This window comes from Eleutherodactylus coqui, chromosome 5, assembly GCF_035609145.1.
Source record: "Eleutherodactylus coqui strain aEleCoq1 chromosome 5, aEleCoq1.hap1, whole genome shotgun sequence".
NCBI lineage: Eukaryota > Metazoa > Chordata > Amphibia > Anura > Eleutherodactylidae > Eleutherodactylus > Eleutherodactylus coqui.
Window position 1 is genome coordinate 175,113,557 of NC_089841.1, and position 16,001 is coordinate 175,129,557.

Below are 16,001 nucleotides of genomic sequence, written 5' to 3' on the forward strand. Positions count from 1 at the left end.
TGCTGCCATCTGGTGTCTCAAGATATGAACATCTCCTTAGATTAGATCAACAACTCTTAGATTCCTAGAAAGCACCTGAGGCGGTTGTTGCACCACAAAACTGCTCTGGTTATGTTTCTGAAACGTGGCTGGTTCATGCTTTGTATGTGGCTTTTATTATGTATTTGGACTAACTTCCTTTCTTGGCTGGCAAATTAGACATCTGGAGTCCATGACTTCTAAACAAATCTGTTTCCCTCAATGCGATGCAGTGAGGGAAATCATCTCTCATGTATATGACTGACTCCATTCAAAAGAATGGGGTTCATATTCGTGCGAGTTTTGAGAGTCTCGCCTCTCTAAACTACCTTTGGACCCCAAATCGTATATCATATAGCAAATATTGGTTTGCACTAACACTTGGGTCAATAAGGATTCATTGGGATTTATACCAAAATGTTTAATCAAAGCTGCTATGTCAAGAATTGAACCTGATGCTAATGAGAACGGAGCTTTTCCTGATGGTACAGTTGAATACGCCAGTTTAGTTTTGTGAATTGCCTGTCATATATACAATTATTTCTGGTTATTCATTAGCGGGGTTTCACAGGGTTTTGTAGCAGTTCTCTAGGCAGTTTACAAAGCCAGACCAGAAGTGGATCTAGTAGGAGGACCTTCCTTTTAGATTTCCCAACTTTCGAAGGCTTTGCTCAAACTTCGTTAAAAACTGCCATAAACTTGCACTTTATAAGAAACCTATGTGTGAAATCGCCCTTGGGTCCTTAGGGTTCATGTGCTACTTTCTTTTGGAGAGTGGCATTTGTTGCTAAATGACAGAAGTGGTTAAATACTTTGTGCCTTTTCATCCAGTCATCTGCTGAAATGACATTTTCCATAAACAGATGTGTTGAAATTTTAAAGGCCTTTTGTTGTGAATATGGAAAATCTGAAGAGTCGTTTATTCAGTCATCCGACATTAAGTCTGCCTAACAATTTACTTAGTATTAATCCCCCAAAACCTCCCGCACATTTTCGCCCTTGGCTCAGACGTTGTGTATGTTCTGTGTCGTTCACAGCTGGAAATCACAATGGACCTGGCTGAGAGGAGGCAGATTCGCTCGGCTATAAGGGAGCTACGGCGGAAGGAGCTTGAGTGTTGTGAAGAAGCCCTGGCGTCCAAGCGTTTCAGATCCGAGAGAAGCAATGGACAGGAGGACAAGGAGAATCAGCCTGGGTTTGTTCAATGTTAAACATGTCCTTTACGAATTACCTTATGACTGATTAACTCCCTTCAAAACCCAGTAGGCTCAGCTGCTTTGGCAAGGAGGAGATGCAAGTGATCAACGGAGAATTTCGTCGCCTAACAACCGTCTAATCCAGTACAGTTGTAATAAGGCCTCATGCACATGGGTGGATTTTTGTTTCGGAATCCGCGGTGGGCATCTACCTGTGGATTCCGCAGCAATGTCCGTCCATAGCATACAATGGGAAAGTGACTTTTCATACACACGCAGATGAAAAATCGTGGCATACTTTATTTTAGAGCGTTTTCCATGTGGACGGCTTCCATTGAAGTCAATCGAAGCCGTCCAATCCACAGCCCTTCCACAATCATCATGGCAAGTTCTTAAGATCAGTGACCTGTAGACAGATTCAGGCCAAGAAGGCATCACATCTTCTCTACAATAGTATATGGCTAGCAATTCTAGAATGCTGAGGCAGCAGCTTCTGTATTCAGACTGCATTCAGTATGAGCCCTTCTTTCCTTTTTCTTTCCACTGACCTGTTAAAGACTTTCATGTCTAAACTTTTATTTTAAAAGCACTGAATTGGAAGAAAAGCAACAGAAATCCTTGCACTCCCTGGCAGGAAGACTGGAGGAGATGAATGATGTGGAGGAGCTGACAACTCTGGTACGTCTTCAGTATGTGTGACACCTGGTAAAGACACTGTGTTCTCTTCCCACATTTAGACTTGCTACATTAAATAAAGATGAGACACACAAGCCTCCACAGTGACACATTTGCACTTAATCTACATTATGAAATCTGTCAGCTCCCTGCACATGGGAAAGGTTGAAGCAGAGGTGGTATATCCCAGCACCTGGCTGTTCACTCTTCAATGCTGAATGGCTAGAGAAGGCAAAATCCAGAACTTGTGGTTTTACCCGGTTTCCCTGAAAATAACACATAGCATGATTATCCAGAATTTTTGAGGATGCAAAATGATTTTTCAGGCTTTTTGAGGATGCTTGAAATATAAGCCCTACTCCAAATTAAGCCCTGCTAACAGTTAATTAAAACAATTTAAATAGTGTCCAGGCAGCTATACATGTAAAAAAGTTAAACCTTTTTGAACAAAAATTAATATAAGACACTGTCTTATTTTCGGGGGAAACCGTTTTTTTTGGTTAAAAAAAAAAAAAAGCTTTTATTGTATACATCTAGAACAGTGATCCCCAATGGGGGGGGGGGGGGGGCGCGGGTTCGGCTGCAAGACTGTGTAAGCTCATGTCAGATGAGTGATTCCTAGTCAGTGCCCGCCGGGATTCGCTGGAATCTGAGTGAAAGTGCTACTCCGACATCTGTGTATTGCCCGACGCTTGTAATTGAAATCAATGAGAGCTGCACCAATTACGACTGCCGGCTGCTACTCTGGGGTCGAAGCGGTGCTTCTATTCCTACACTTGTGTATCCTGGCAGGTGCTGCCTGGGAAACCCTATTAGGTTGCATGTACATTTTTTTTTTTACCATGGTTTCCGCTGCAGAATTTACCTCTTCTCAATGAAGGGGTGAATTCCGCACCCCAAGTGGTGCAGGATTTGAGGCACTTAACAATGCTGATCGCTGCTGAAAAGGTCAGGAAACGCTGATATAAACCTCAGGGAGGCTAGAAAAAGACTTGTGCTTTGGACCTATAGAGACAGGGCCTTATTCTTAGCCATGGATATCATATTTTTTTCTAGTGTGTAATTATCCACTGTAGGTTTTTATTGTGCACTTGGAAAGCTTTCCTGTAATGAGCCTGATGAGAGATTTATATTCTACACCAAACATTATTAGTTTCTGTTCTTGAGAACCTTGTGTTAAAGACTTCAATAAAACAAGAAAAAGGAAATATTTTTTTTTGTTTTATTGAAGGAACACTTTAGATAGGTATATAGTAGCTATTTCCCTGGTGTATATAACCTTGGTTAGTTATTGCTCTCCATCTGAAACTTCCTCCTCAGATGGTCACATGATCTCCATTCCGGACAGCTCAGATCTGCTTGGAGTTATGCATTATTATTATTATTTTTTGTGAAATTCTCAGTTTGGGTGACACTGTTACATAATCCCTACTGGAGAAACTGCCTAGAGGAGGGTACAGACACTCCTGACAGTTATTGATGATGCTCACACTGTTATAATAGAGGAGATCACAGCTCATCCTCCTGATTTGTATACTTGTGGTCTGTAGCTTACTTAGAAGAATATAGAAGGTGATAATAAACTGTCCCCCCAGCTGGCAAAAATGGTATAGCCCCAGCTAAATGCTGTGCTGATTCATTATGGGATAAAGGTAAAATTAAGTTTAAAAAAATATATATCACTCAAGATAGTGCCTGATGAGCATTAGACAGGGGGCTGCACTGCAGAGAAGTGGCTGCTATACGCAGGAGACCTCCAGAGTGTGAAAGGCAATCAGATGAGGGAAGGTAAAGATGATAAAATGTGTTTTTTACCATAGTAGCCCTTTTAAAGTATGTGCAGAAACAGCAATATTTTGTCACCAGTAGGGGGCACCGGTTTTTCCTTTGCCGATTTAAATACATATCTTGGCTGCCACTAGGCCTTGCTGCTGCGTTTATGCCACCAAGTGCTCATTGCTATTTATACCATCTATTCCAGCTTCGAGGTGCCAGTGAATATGAAGAGAGAAAACTTATCCGAGCTGCTATTCGGAAAATAAGGAACGATGAGATAGAAGGTAACGTCTTTCAGGCAATGTTTCATTCGTTGGCAAAAAACAAACAAACTGTAAACCTAAACAAGTGTCTGTTTTATTTGCTGGAACCATGGCAGAGATTGTACCTGGTGTGGTCGTTCCCTTAATAAATGTTTATGGGGCATTATCTGTGGCAGAAATCCAAGGCTGACCCATGGCGCTCTGCGTTTCACAATGCTGCAGATCTGTATGTAGTGGGAGTCAAGTCATGTGGTTTTTTTTTTGGTTTTTTTGTCTCCCCCCCCCAACAACGCAGTTTTCAAATCCGCAAGATATAAATTACAATGCGGATTCTGTGTCAAATCCAGGTCCGCTTCCTCCGTGTTTACAAGGCTTTAGAGCAGTGAGAGTTCCACCTGCCACATTGAAAGTGATCTGATGTCATCGACATGTATGATTTGACATGTGACAGGTTTTTTGTTTTTTCTTTATCTCATTCATGTAACATTTGTGTCAGACTGCATTTGTGTTATACTGTATAAATCCGCTTGTGTGACTTTTTTTTTTTTTTTTTCCTCTTTTCCCCATTTCCCTTAGCTGCAGCACTGTCAGGCATGCTGGTCAGCCGCTATGCAGATCATAGTAATGCAACTGTGCAAGCCAAGAGTATGGATAGTTTTGGAGATGCAGCTCCTTCTTTGGTAAGTAGTAAAGAGAAGCTAGTTGACCAATCAGGAACAAGGATTAATTTTTAAGAATTGGTTTTTTTTTAAGCTGTAGTCAAATCGACTAAAATTTGAAGCTAGAAGTCATCCTAAAATGAAATCTACAAGGGTAGAAGTTCCTCTTTCAAAATTCACCCACATAATGATTGTGCTTCTCCTAAAGGCATTTGACTCCTCACTCATAGAGTACTGTAGAGGGGGGTACCACCGTGAAGCCTTTGTGTCCCCTTCCCCATTCTGTGGAGCAATCATTTGGCTCCTCTGTTCTAGAGCGAGTATGATTTAGTGTGGCCTGTAGGTGGCAGCATTGCCCAGTGAAACTGCTTTCTGCTGATGTCAAGAGTTGGTGTCAGCAGGATACGGGAGCTGTGCGATAAGTACTATTGGGGAAGAAGAAATGTGTTTCATGGGGCAATATTGGGACTGCTGCACTGAATGTATTGTGCCACCCTGGAATGAAGATATGAGCCCACATCTAAAGTGCCTCCTTCCCCCACCCCCCCTCCAATGTACTAAGTTGGCCATCACTGCCATAGTGTGTGCTTAAAAACTCTGGTAATGTCAACAAAATAAGTTGAACCTTCCCCCAAACCATTTTTGTTGGATAGAGATGGCTACTGAAAGGATATAGGGCTCAGATGTTCGTGTTGGCTGAACACTAGCATGTGCAGTAATTGCTCTCCTACTTGTTTTTGTAATTTCTTTATAGGCACAGGAGAAAGAGGACTTGGAAGAACGAAACATTATCAAAGCTCAAATCCATGAACTTCGTGCCTCTCAAAATGGAAACGATCAGATGGAACATAATGGTATGCTGCATGCTATTTTAACCCTTGTTTACAATGCTTCAACCACCAAATCCCATTTCTTCCAGGAAATCGTCAGAACCATGAGGATAACTTGTATTTAATGCATTTAAACCTCTGTGTGTTCTGAGCTCAACACTCCAATGGGTGGTCCTACCAGTGATTGACAACTGTATGACTATACACAGATAGCTGTCAATCACTGATGGCTCCGCCCATTGGACTGTTCAGCTCAGAACTTGCAGAGATATAAATGAATAAAACTACAACTTATACTGAATCTTTCCCATAAAACTAGATATGAATCTGCTCAGCTCCTCCGGCACTCCAACATGATGTCTGCCGTTTGGATGGCATGTTTGAGCTGACATATTCACCTTTTGAAAGGAATGTGTTCTCAAAAAAATCACCCGTTTTACATTTTTAACCAAAAAAAAAAATTTCTGTGTGTTGAGAAAATACTAATCTTTCTTCCTTTCATTCTGTCCACTAAGTCTAATAGACACTTCCTGTTCTATAAAAAGGACGTTTTTAGCAGTCCTCTCATGATCAGACAGGATTACAAAAAAGGTGATGGATATAAACACACATTCCACCATTTACAATAGGGGATGGTCACCGCTTGCCTTCCTGTTCAGATCGCTCATCCATAGAAGTCAGTGATTCCCTCTAAGCCTAGTGTCTGTAGTCCTTGAGGCTGCTGTACAGAACAGGAAGTCTTGCCTTATTAAGCTAAAGGTACCTTTACACAGTACGCCGGTCGGGTGCTTTAGCACTTGACGGCCATAACAGCTCCTGTTGTTCGAGTGGGCAGGGATTGGTCTGACCCTCCTGCCTCCGTTCAGTGAACAGCAGTTACTCATAGATTGAGCGGCTCCTGTTTACTCAGCCCAACAGTTGCTTTTTTTTTTTTCCTGCTTAAGACAAGTGACAGACTTGTTGCTCAGCACCCTGTTGGTGACACAGGACTGTCATTCCCCAACTTGGTGCCAGAGTGAAAACTGCAAGATCTATTGTGTCCCCTCCGCACCCCCACCCCCCAATTACATGCCTCTTGCTATTCCATGCTATATACAGAGACAGACGTTTTCACTTAAGACTCCTGCTGTAGTTTTGCAGTCCATGACTGTCAGGAATAGAAATGATTACTTCCTTGTATTTACAGAACCAGTTTCCGACATATCGCTTCTGAATACTCCAAGAGAGAAGTCTTCGTCCTCCTCATCATCCTCATCGTCATCCTCATCGTCCTCATCATCCTCATCAGAACCTGGAAATATGGCCCAGTCCTGTACAACTGAGCATTCCACGCTTAGCACAGACTCTGAGGAAGACCCCCCACGGAGTGACAGTAGTGAGGTTCTCATCGAGTCTGTCCCTCAGACTAACAATACAGAACAAGAGAACCCTCCAAGTACTACAAGTACCTCTCAGGAGCCAAGTGCATTTCTAAAACCTGAATCCAGCTGGACTAATAAACAGAATTTGGCAAATAAGGTATCATCAATTCTCTGCCATGATCTTACCGTTCTATTCCTTCTGAAAAAGGAGAGGCAAACAGAAGTATTTCCTTGAGGCAGAACTGTCAGAATTTATTACCTCCTTCCCACCCCAGGGCATAGATTTATGGCCTGGGTAGGAAGGGGTTCCCACAAATGGGTGTACACTTACATTCTATGGATAGTGCTAGCTATATGCAAACCATGCCATGTGTAGTGGGAGCCGGCTATGACTTACAGCCAGTCCCCTGCTGCAACAACGGGGATCAGTGAGACCACCGTCCCCGCTGTTAAACAATTACATCCTAGGATCAATATTGATCATGACGTGTAAAGGGTTCAGAGGGTTGGCAGACACTGTGTTGTCATCCGTGTCTGGGCCTGCCATTGCATCTGATTGCTATGCTAATGATTAATATGTTGCAGTACAGAACTACTGCAGCGTATTAGAGCGATTAAGGCCTCCTGCAGACGGCCGGGTCGGATCCCACTGTGAGAATTCTTGCAGCAGGATGCAAGCCATTCCCCTGCAGTGACCACTGCGGCTCTCCTGCTCCCGGGGTCTGCCCGCTCTGCTGTGTGTCGGCTGCCACCCAGCCGGTGCATGTGCAGGGCGGAGCTGGCGTCACGAATGACGTTTCTGTGCGGGCTTCTGCAAGGCTCGCACAGAAATAGGACACGCATGTTTTCACGCGATCAAATCGCGGCTGTCTGCATAGGATTGCATTATCTAATGCAATCCTATGACAGCGAGCATGGGCGGAAATTCTGTGGGAAATCCCACCGCGGAATTTCCGCCCCTGTGCAGGAGGCCTCATAGTGCCTGTCCACGGGTGTGATTTTTGCCGGCGGTAAACTGCTGGCGAATCATGCAGTCTGAATCTTTCCATAGCATTGCCATTCTCCACTCGCGGCAGGCAATTCGCAGCATGCTGCGAGTTGCCCTGATTCTCCGCGGTCAGCCTATCTATTAGATTAGGCTGACCGGCGGAGATTCGTCTGCGGCTCCTGCTCCCGAGTGGGGGCTCCTGCGGCAGAGATCCGCCACGGGATACCACAACGCCAGTGGACAGCCGGCCTTAAGCATTGCAGGTTCAAGTCCCCCACAGGGATATAAAAAATTGTTAAAAGGTTATTTACTATTAAGTGTGTGGGGTTTTTTTTTTTTTTCTTTGTGCTCTTTCGGCCACCTGCAGACGGGCGGAAATTCCACGGTGGGATTCCCCGCAGAATTTCCACCCCTGGATGCTTGCATAGGATTGCATTACAGCACGCAATCCTATGCAGATGGCTGCGGTTTGTCTGCGCGAAATCACTCACCGGTTCCGCTCTGCGCATGCGCCGCCTGCCCAGCAGCCGACACCTGAAAAGAGCGGGAGCAGGTGAGTCCGCGGTGCTCTCTGCAGGCGCTCGGGTCGGGTCCCGCTGCGAGAATTCTCGCAGCCGAATCCGACCCGGCCGTCTGCAGGTGGCCTTCCTCAGTTTTTAATTTTTTATTTATCTTTTTTTAAAGTTTTGGTATTGTTGCATCTGTAGCGACTTGTACAATAAATTGCTCACACTTTTTAGCCTGTGCAGAAAATGCTCTAAACAAAAAAACAAACTGCCAAAAATGCATTTTATTGCCTTTTTTTGGTAGGTGAAATTGAAAAAAAAAAAAAAGGGAAAAAGAGTGATTAGAAAATCCATATGTACCCCACAATGGTGCCAATAAAAGCGAACGACCTCAAATACCTCCGTAGCTAGCAAAATAATGTTATGTGACTTTGAATGCAAAGATGCAAACTAAGTTTCCAAAAAAGAAAATGTTTTTGTTTTTTGGTTTTATATTGTGGAAAACCCTACAAATATAATTTTGGTACTGATATAATTGCACCTACGTGCAGGAAAAGAATTGTCATTTATGCTGCATGAAAGCTGTAAAAAAAGGAGAAAAGTGGCAGAACCAATGCACCCCACCCCCCACCCCACAAATGCTATAAAAAATGAATAAAAGCTATGCAGTACATGTACCCCCCCCCCCCCCAAAAAATGGTACTAATACTACAGCTCACCATGTAAAAAAAAGCACTCAAGGCCATGTTGATAGAAAAATTAGTTATGACTTTTGAAAAGTAAAGCTGAAAATCCCCAAAAAACTTTACATCCTTCAGTCCAAAATAGTCTAAGTAAGGGATTATGATAAAGTACGCTCTTAAACAATTTGTGGTTGTTGAGTGCAGTTTAGTCAGGATAGGGAATAACTTGCTAATCGGTGCGGTTTTTACTGCTGAGGCCTCTGCCGATCTCCCGGTGTGCCCTGTCATTGGGGAAGAAGGAGTTTAACTTTAACCGCCGTAGTGAGGAGGAGACTGAATGGAGTGCAGGTATTTCCGGCACTCTCGTTTGGCCAGCGCTCCATTCAGAGTTATGACGCTGGGGGAAGAAGCAACTCTCACAGTAACCGAGTGGGACAAGGAAGTTCTGTACTCCAGATCAGCTGGGGCCTCTGCAGTGAGACCCCCACCGATCAGCAAATTATTCCCTATCCTGTGAATGGGGGATAATTTTATATTCTGATATAAGCCATTTAAGGTAAATGATCTGGATTGTTTGTTGGTATGGAAGGTTTTCCTTCCTTTATGCCAAGCAGCTTTGCACCACGGAAGTAAGTATAATTAAAATCGGGTACTGAGTCTCCTGACTCTCCCTGAACAGATGTCTGGGGGAAGGAGGATCAGGCATGTTGAGTTGCTCTGCCCAATTCCGTTGTTGCCCTGGAGAGAAGTTTTTGCCAGTGGTGGCTGGCAATGGCTTTTTCCACACTCTCCCCATGAAAAACACATGAACTGAGCATTTGTGTGTTGGATGAAGTTAGGAGAAATGGTTGTTAGCCAAATGTGCATTCGGCTGAGAGCTATTGAAAGTATATGGGCACCTTTTAAAATAAACAACCCTATAGATATATTAGGACGTGCTTTAAATCTGGTCCAAATGTATTAAATTACAACCTACTCAAGTACATAGACATTGCATCACAATAGGCAGTCCATAATATCCCATGTACTGTCAATTTGTGAATACTAGGTCATATTGTTAAACTGGCTTACCGTGATGCTGGCAGCTGCTCAGTGGTTGTAGAGGCGATGTGTCAACCTTACTGACATTAGTGGAAACCTGTCATGTTTTTCCTGCTGCCCTCAGAGGACAGGTCTAAGTATGACCTGCTGATTCCAGCAGTCTAGTTTTCAAGCACTTGCATAGTGAAGTTGCAGAACTCTGCAAGAGCTCAGTTGAGCTTATTCACGTGGGGCTGCCAACCCGCCCAACCAACCAACCGTGATTGACACTTTCCTCTCTATGCAGTGTAACGGCAAAAAAGTCAATTGCAGTGGCTGGGATTAACTGTACCTTATGAATAAGGTGGACTGATCTCTTGCCAGGTACTATAGCTTGAATATGTAAGTGATTGGAAACTGCAAACAGTGGCGCATAAGTAATACCCCATTTACACTAGCAGATGATGGCTCAAAAGTCGCTCAAATGACAGTTTGAGTGACCTTTTTGAGCGATCATCTTTGCATACTCTATAGTAGCTACTATAGAGCTATGCAGGCACAGTGGGACACAGCCATAATCTCTTGCCGAACAATACAGCTATTTTGCATAAGCAAACAGCTGTAGTGTTCTCTGCACTTACTGCTTGTGCCCCGCTGTAAATTAACAGTGGGACACAGGCAGAGAGAATCTTATCAGAGCAGCCGGCTATGATAACAGTTGGATCTGCTGATAACAGCTGATCGATCACAAGAAAACTTGAAGTGAGCGATGAATGACTCGTGCACGAAAACTGCACAATGTCAGTGCATTTAGACAGAACCAGAATCACTCAAAAGATTCTTTTGAGTGTATTTTGAGCGATTCTTGTGTCTAAACTCATTCTTAACAGACCATTGGAATTGGAGAGTTAGTCACTACTTTATGCTGTCCACAGTGAAACGTGACCGGTTTCATATTTAAAGTTACTGTTAAGTTAGCTGTAAGCATCTTGTTTTACATAACTGGAAAACTACTGTAAATGAACTTACAAATGATCATAAAGTACCATGCCAGGGAATGGAGTTAGTAGAGTGTTTTGAGGTATCCATTCATCTAGAAACAAATACAGAATGGGTCTTTACTCGGGAATACTTTTGATGGGCGCTGTGTAATACTTCATTTCTCCTGTGATGGTGCTGTAAGAGGATGAATGCTTGCTGATCCCCTGGAGTTTATATCTGATTACTGGTGATCTCTGCTTCTGATCACTGTTTAATTGGGGCTGAGAAGGCATTTCAAAAACTATTCATTCACACAACGAGACTGAGGGGAAAGTGTTTTATTTTTGAGTAATTTAATGGTACTGAGATGCCAGCTTGTAAAATGGTGTAAATTGCTATGGAGATTGTAAAATCTCCAGTAAGTAGTATAAATTTGAAATTCTCAAGCAGGAATGTAACTTGCATTGGCAGGTCTGACCTCTGGGTGGTGGTATTTCTCCACACTTACAGAAATAAATGGAAAAACCCCATGTACATGTACTCAAATATTAAATCAATCAAGTTTTAGGACACTTTTTTTTTTTTTTTCTTTCTTTTTATGCACTAAATATTTACCTGAACCCTTTCCAATCCAATTTGTATCCTGGTTTTCCTAGGGGGCTTACTACGCTTTCTGCTGTTATACAATGGCGCTATCTGCTGGCTAAAGCCAGTACTGCATGAGGTGACACATTGGATAGGCTCCGACAGCAGAGAGGCTGGCAATATACAGTAAGAGAACCCTGACTGACGTCTTCCAACATCAGAGCTGTACAGCCTTAAATCATAATGTCTTCAGACGTCAGACAGTGGATTGGAAAGGGTTAATCAAGCAACAGTCAGAACAAAGTTGCAAAAATGTTTACCGGACGGTTCAGACTCTTGCTTGATTAGCGCAAACAATATTTAACAAATAGAAGGAATTTTATTTTCTCTTTTTCTTCTGTGCTGGTGTTCAGGTTCTGTCCAGTTTCCTTTGCCCAGGCCAAGTTAGGTCGGCTCTTGTACTGTTTAAACTGTATTAATAAATGAAAAAAACAAACAAAAAGACAGGTTATTATAAAGAAACAATACAATGTAACTGATTGAACAGTACAGCTGCGGGGTTCATATTTGCTGGTGTGCCGTGTTCGCTGTACCTTAGTGTCTTCTAGTAGACAATGCATTGCTAGATCTTTTTCAGAGATTTTATAAACTATTGTCCCTAAAACAATTTGTAGTTTGGGATTTTTTGATGCCTAGTTGTAGATAAACTGACTTGAGGTTCATGTCCTTTCACTTTTTACTATAATCGGTGTTGTGTCCTCACCGTGTTAAAAATAACAGTAGACCTAACAGAACCTTTATTTGTCTTAGCTGAAACCCGATAAAATTGGATCCTGTCCAGAGGAAAAGACTTCAAGGACAAGCTCGGAGCTAGGTAAGACTTCAGGTTCTTGCTCTTAGGTTTGTACAGTGACAGACGGTGAATGTTTGTATGTTTGTCCTTGTGGCTGTCTGGTAATACTGTGTGACATGTTTGTCATATATCTTGCTTGTATACATGCTTCTTTATGGATTGTGTGAGAAAGGCCTCCTAAAGCTATTGCCTAGTCTGCCCCAGTCATGAACCAGCATGTAACAAGGTTGCAGAATTGTAACTTTCTCTGTATTACAACCCATTGAAAAAGATGTCTCCATTTCATTTCCAATCATTTAGGGATTATTCACACGGACTTCTGCATGTCGCAGCAGAGAAACAGCCATCTGTGTGCTGATTGATCTTCATGGACCACATACATTGCGTGTCCAATTCTCATCTGTCCTGTGTTGTCGTTTTTTTAAACGTTTTTTTTCCATCAGAATAGCCTTAATGGTGCCGTGTGCTGTTCGTGGAATACACAGCCGGAAAATACGCCTATTTGGTCCTCAAACAGATGTTAGAGTGCAAAATAGTATAAAAAAAATGGTGGAGCAACCGCAGTAGAAAATGTAAAGATGGAATTGAGAACGGTGTCCTCTTTACAAAGAGTAGTAAGCTAATTTTCTTTTCTCTATTTAGGGGGCACAGGGAAAGGGTCCCTATGTATAGTAAGTGCAGCCAACCCTAAGTACTGTTGTACCCAACAGGGTAAGCATTTTAACCATATATGCAGAAATGAAGGCAAGAAGAAAATTTGGGGGGCTATGTGGCGTGACCTCCAGGCATAATATAAACTACATAAGATTGTTTATTGCTAAACTTCTATATTCAAGCCAGCATGTATATGCGTTTTGAGGTTGATAAATCTCTCCCTCAGTACTTGCTGCGGATACACTTCATGTTGCTGATGGTATATTCCCGGCCACCAGACTACTTCTGTCTTTTTATAAGCCATGCAATTCTTTGGGGAAAAGGTATGCAAATGAAAGATGGAAAAATGTGACTGTCGCTTACCCTATAAGTATGTCCAGCCTTTCAACAGGACCTGCAGCATTACTGGGGATACAAGCCAAACCAGAGCCTTCTGCTTAAGGAAGACAGCTGTTTTGGGGTATTTGCCTCTTAATATGGAGATGGGGAAATAGACCCATCTGCAAGCAGCTGTTTCAGTGTCTTTTCCTTATGGAAAAGTCTTCGGCTTAGCTTGTATCCTTAGTCATGTTGCAAGGCCTGTTTAAAAGGAAGGGGGGGGGGAATGCATTTGTAGTTTGCAACTATTGAAAGTTAACTTCTCCAATAGTCAATGTCTGACCATTTAACGTATGCAAATTAATACTAGTATTTACTAAACGAGCATGTCAGAAGAGCCAACAGGGCCTCTTTAGCGTCCCTTAAGGCCTTTTTACACGTAGCGATGATTACTCAAAAGCAATCTTTTGAGCAATAATCGTTGCGTCTAAATGCGCAGCCATCGTGCACTGCTAGTTGATCGTTAAATTCAAGCCTGCTTAAAAATCACTGTGTGGTCTTATCAGAACCGCACGCTGAGTTCCCCGCGGGTAGTGCGGATAGAATTGTTTTAGCTACTTGACCTGCTGGAGAACAATGGAGCTGAATGAAGATACTAGCCCTCCAGCTATTAACTGCATTCAGCTAAAGGCTTCATTTGCATGCTAATAAGCTATTAAGTAGCTCAGTAGCTACTTAATAGTTTATGTAAAGTCATCATTCAAAACTGTCACTCAAACTGTCATTTGAGCGATCATCGCTCCGTGTAAATGGGCCTTAACATGGGACAGATGTCGGGCACTTAAGCCCTCAACAGCTGTCCCAGTGATGATTGCGCCTGTGCCTTTACACATGAGCAATGATTACTCAGTGATTGATGGTTGTGGCGGCTGCAGACCGCTTCCACCCGCCTCTGTTCACAGTAAACAGGCAGTTGTTCAGTTTTTGCAGGCATAAAAGTCAGAGTATGTATGAACAATGAAAAATATGCAAACAAATTCTAGTTCAGTTGCCGGCAGCACTTCCACTGAACAATTCTCATTGAGATCCCTGTACTCCAGTGAGAACCTGAATGATAATTAATTTGTGTAAAAGGACTCTTAAGTGTCACTAAACAAACCTATTTAGTAAGCATATTGGTGGATGATCTTGCTGATTTGAAGCCAGCACCCTAGGCAAAGTATTGTGCCTTTTGGTCAAGCGGGACCGTGCTACTTTGGCTCCTCTAGGCGCTAAAGTGCCTTTGCAGCAACCATGTGATTCCAATGGGCATGTGCTGATGTGATTTAAAAAAGAATTAGCTTCCATCTATGAAACTTTTTTTTTTTTACTGTCAGAAATGACTTTACTTTGCTGTTATATTCTTGTGTGCAGTAAATTTGTTTCCTTTTTTTCCCACTTCTCTTGTAAGCTCATCTGTTTGTGCTCCATATTTTTACTGCCTTCCCTTTTCTAGGATGTTGCTGCCTTATCTCAGCAGTAGAGAATCTCATGGGGTTAATTTCTTACACTTGATCACCTGAAATGTTCTTCCCTCCCTCTCATTTCTCCCTGGTAGTTATGTACAGTTCAGAATCCTCCCAGGGATACACTTGTTGAATCTAGAACGGAATGCCGTCTGGTTATTGATACTAACACAAGTCTTTCAGTCATCAGTGATGTGTCAGAACTGCAGTAGTTGGGATATTTCTAGAAATTGTAAAACTTTTTTTTATTTTTTTAGTATTCTGGCCAATGTCACTTCAATCTGTGGGCGGTCTTGTATTGTCTCCTCCCCATACAATAGTATATTACTCCACTGTTATGAAAAGGGGCATGATGTGTGGGGGATAGGAAAGTTCTGATTCGAGACCCATTAGGGGCAGGGATTGATATGAGTGACATCAGACATTGTGCTGCAGAATGTCATCTATACAAGTGAAGTTCATGTTGAAGTGGCTGGCTACTCTGTATCTGAGCATACATTATAAATCAGGTCTACAGTGGAGCTATGCTATGTGCTTATGCGTTCTACCAAGCACTGATTTCTTGCCTTTAAATATATATTTAATTCCTCGGAGGGACCTAGACTTAACTGATTTGGGTTGTGTTACAGAAATAATCTTGTATTGTCAGGGGTACAGGATGTAGGAGATAAGAGTTGGCTGTAGGGTTCCATGAAGCTGGAGGATAACATCTGCGAGAATGAATTCATGTGACGTGATGCGCACAATGAGACGCCTTGTTAGTAGATTATAAAGCTTTCACCTTTTGCAGCAGTAACAGGGTTAAGATAAAATAGCGGATGATTGGTGAGGAGGGGGAAGGAAGGAAACTAAACAACTCCTGATCTCCCTGCCTTATTGGGATAAAATATGTAAAAGTAGGGAGCATGCATGGGACCTGTTCAGCATCCAGTGTTATTCCTTTCATGGACAGAGAAGCGTAACACAAGTTTAAACAAGAGCCCGGGGCACAGCGAGGAGGAAAGTGTTCTGAACTGTACGGGATGCGCTTGTAGATCTGCTTCCCCGGACTCCGTGCTGCCAGTATTACACACTTTATTGTCTTCCTGTGAAGAAGCAGTGGGTGTTTCTATGGCTTTGTGGTTTAGTGT

At 42.7% G+C, this 16,001-nt stretch overlaps 1 protein-coding gene across 3 annotated transcripts in view; it reads left to right on the plus strand.

The window, feature by feature from the left end:
- SMTN (smoothelin) overlaps positions 1-16,001 on the plus strand; it is a 106,569-nt gene that overhangs the window by 41,099 nt on the left and 49,469 nt on the right. For all 3 annotated transcript variants that reach the window (XM_066603756.1, XM_066603757.1, XM_066603758.1), the window contains exons 2-8: positions 1,056-1,213; positions 1,802-1,892; positions 3,871-3,949; positions 4,505-4,608; positions 5,342-5,441; positions 6,604-6,935; positions 12,352-12,415. In XM_066603756.1, the coding sequence (XP_066459853.1) occupies positions 1,056-1,213; positions 1,802-1,892; positions 3,871-3,949; positions 4,505-4,608; positions 5,342-5,441; positions 6,604-6,935; positions 12,352-12,415 (928 nt within the window). The remainder of the gene's footprint in view (positions 1-1,055; positions 1,214-1,801; positions 1,893-3,870; positions 3,950-4,504; positions 4,609-5,341; positions 5,442-6,603; positions 6,936-12,351; positions 12,416-16,001) is intronic.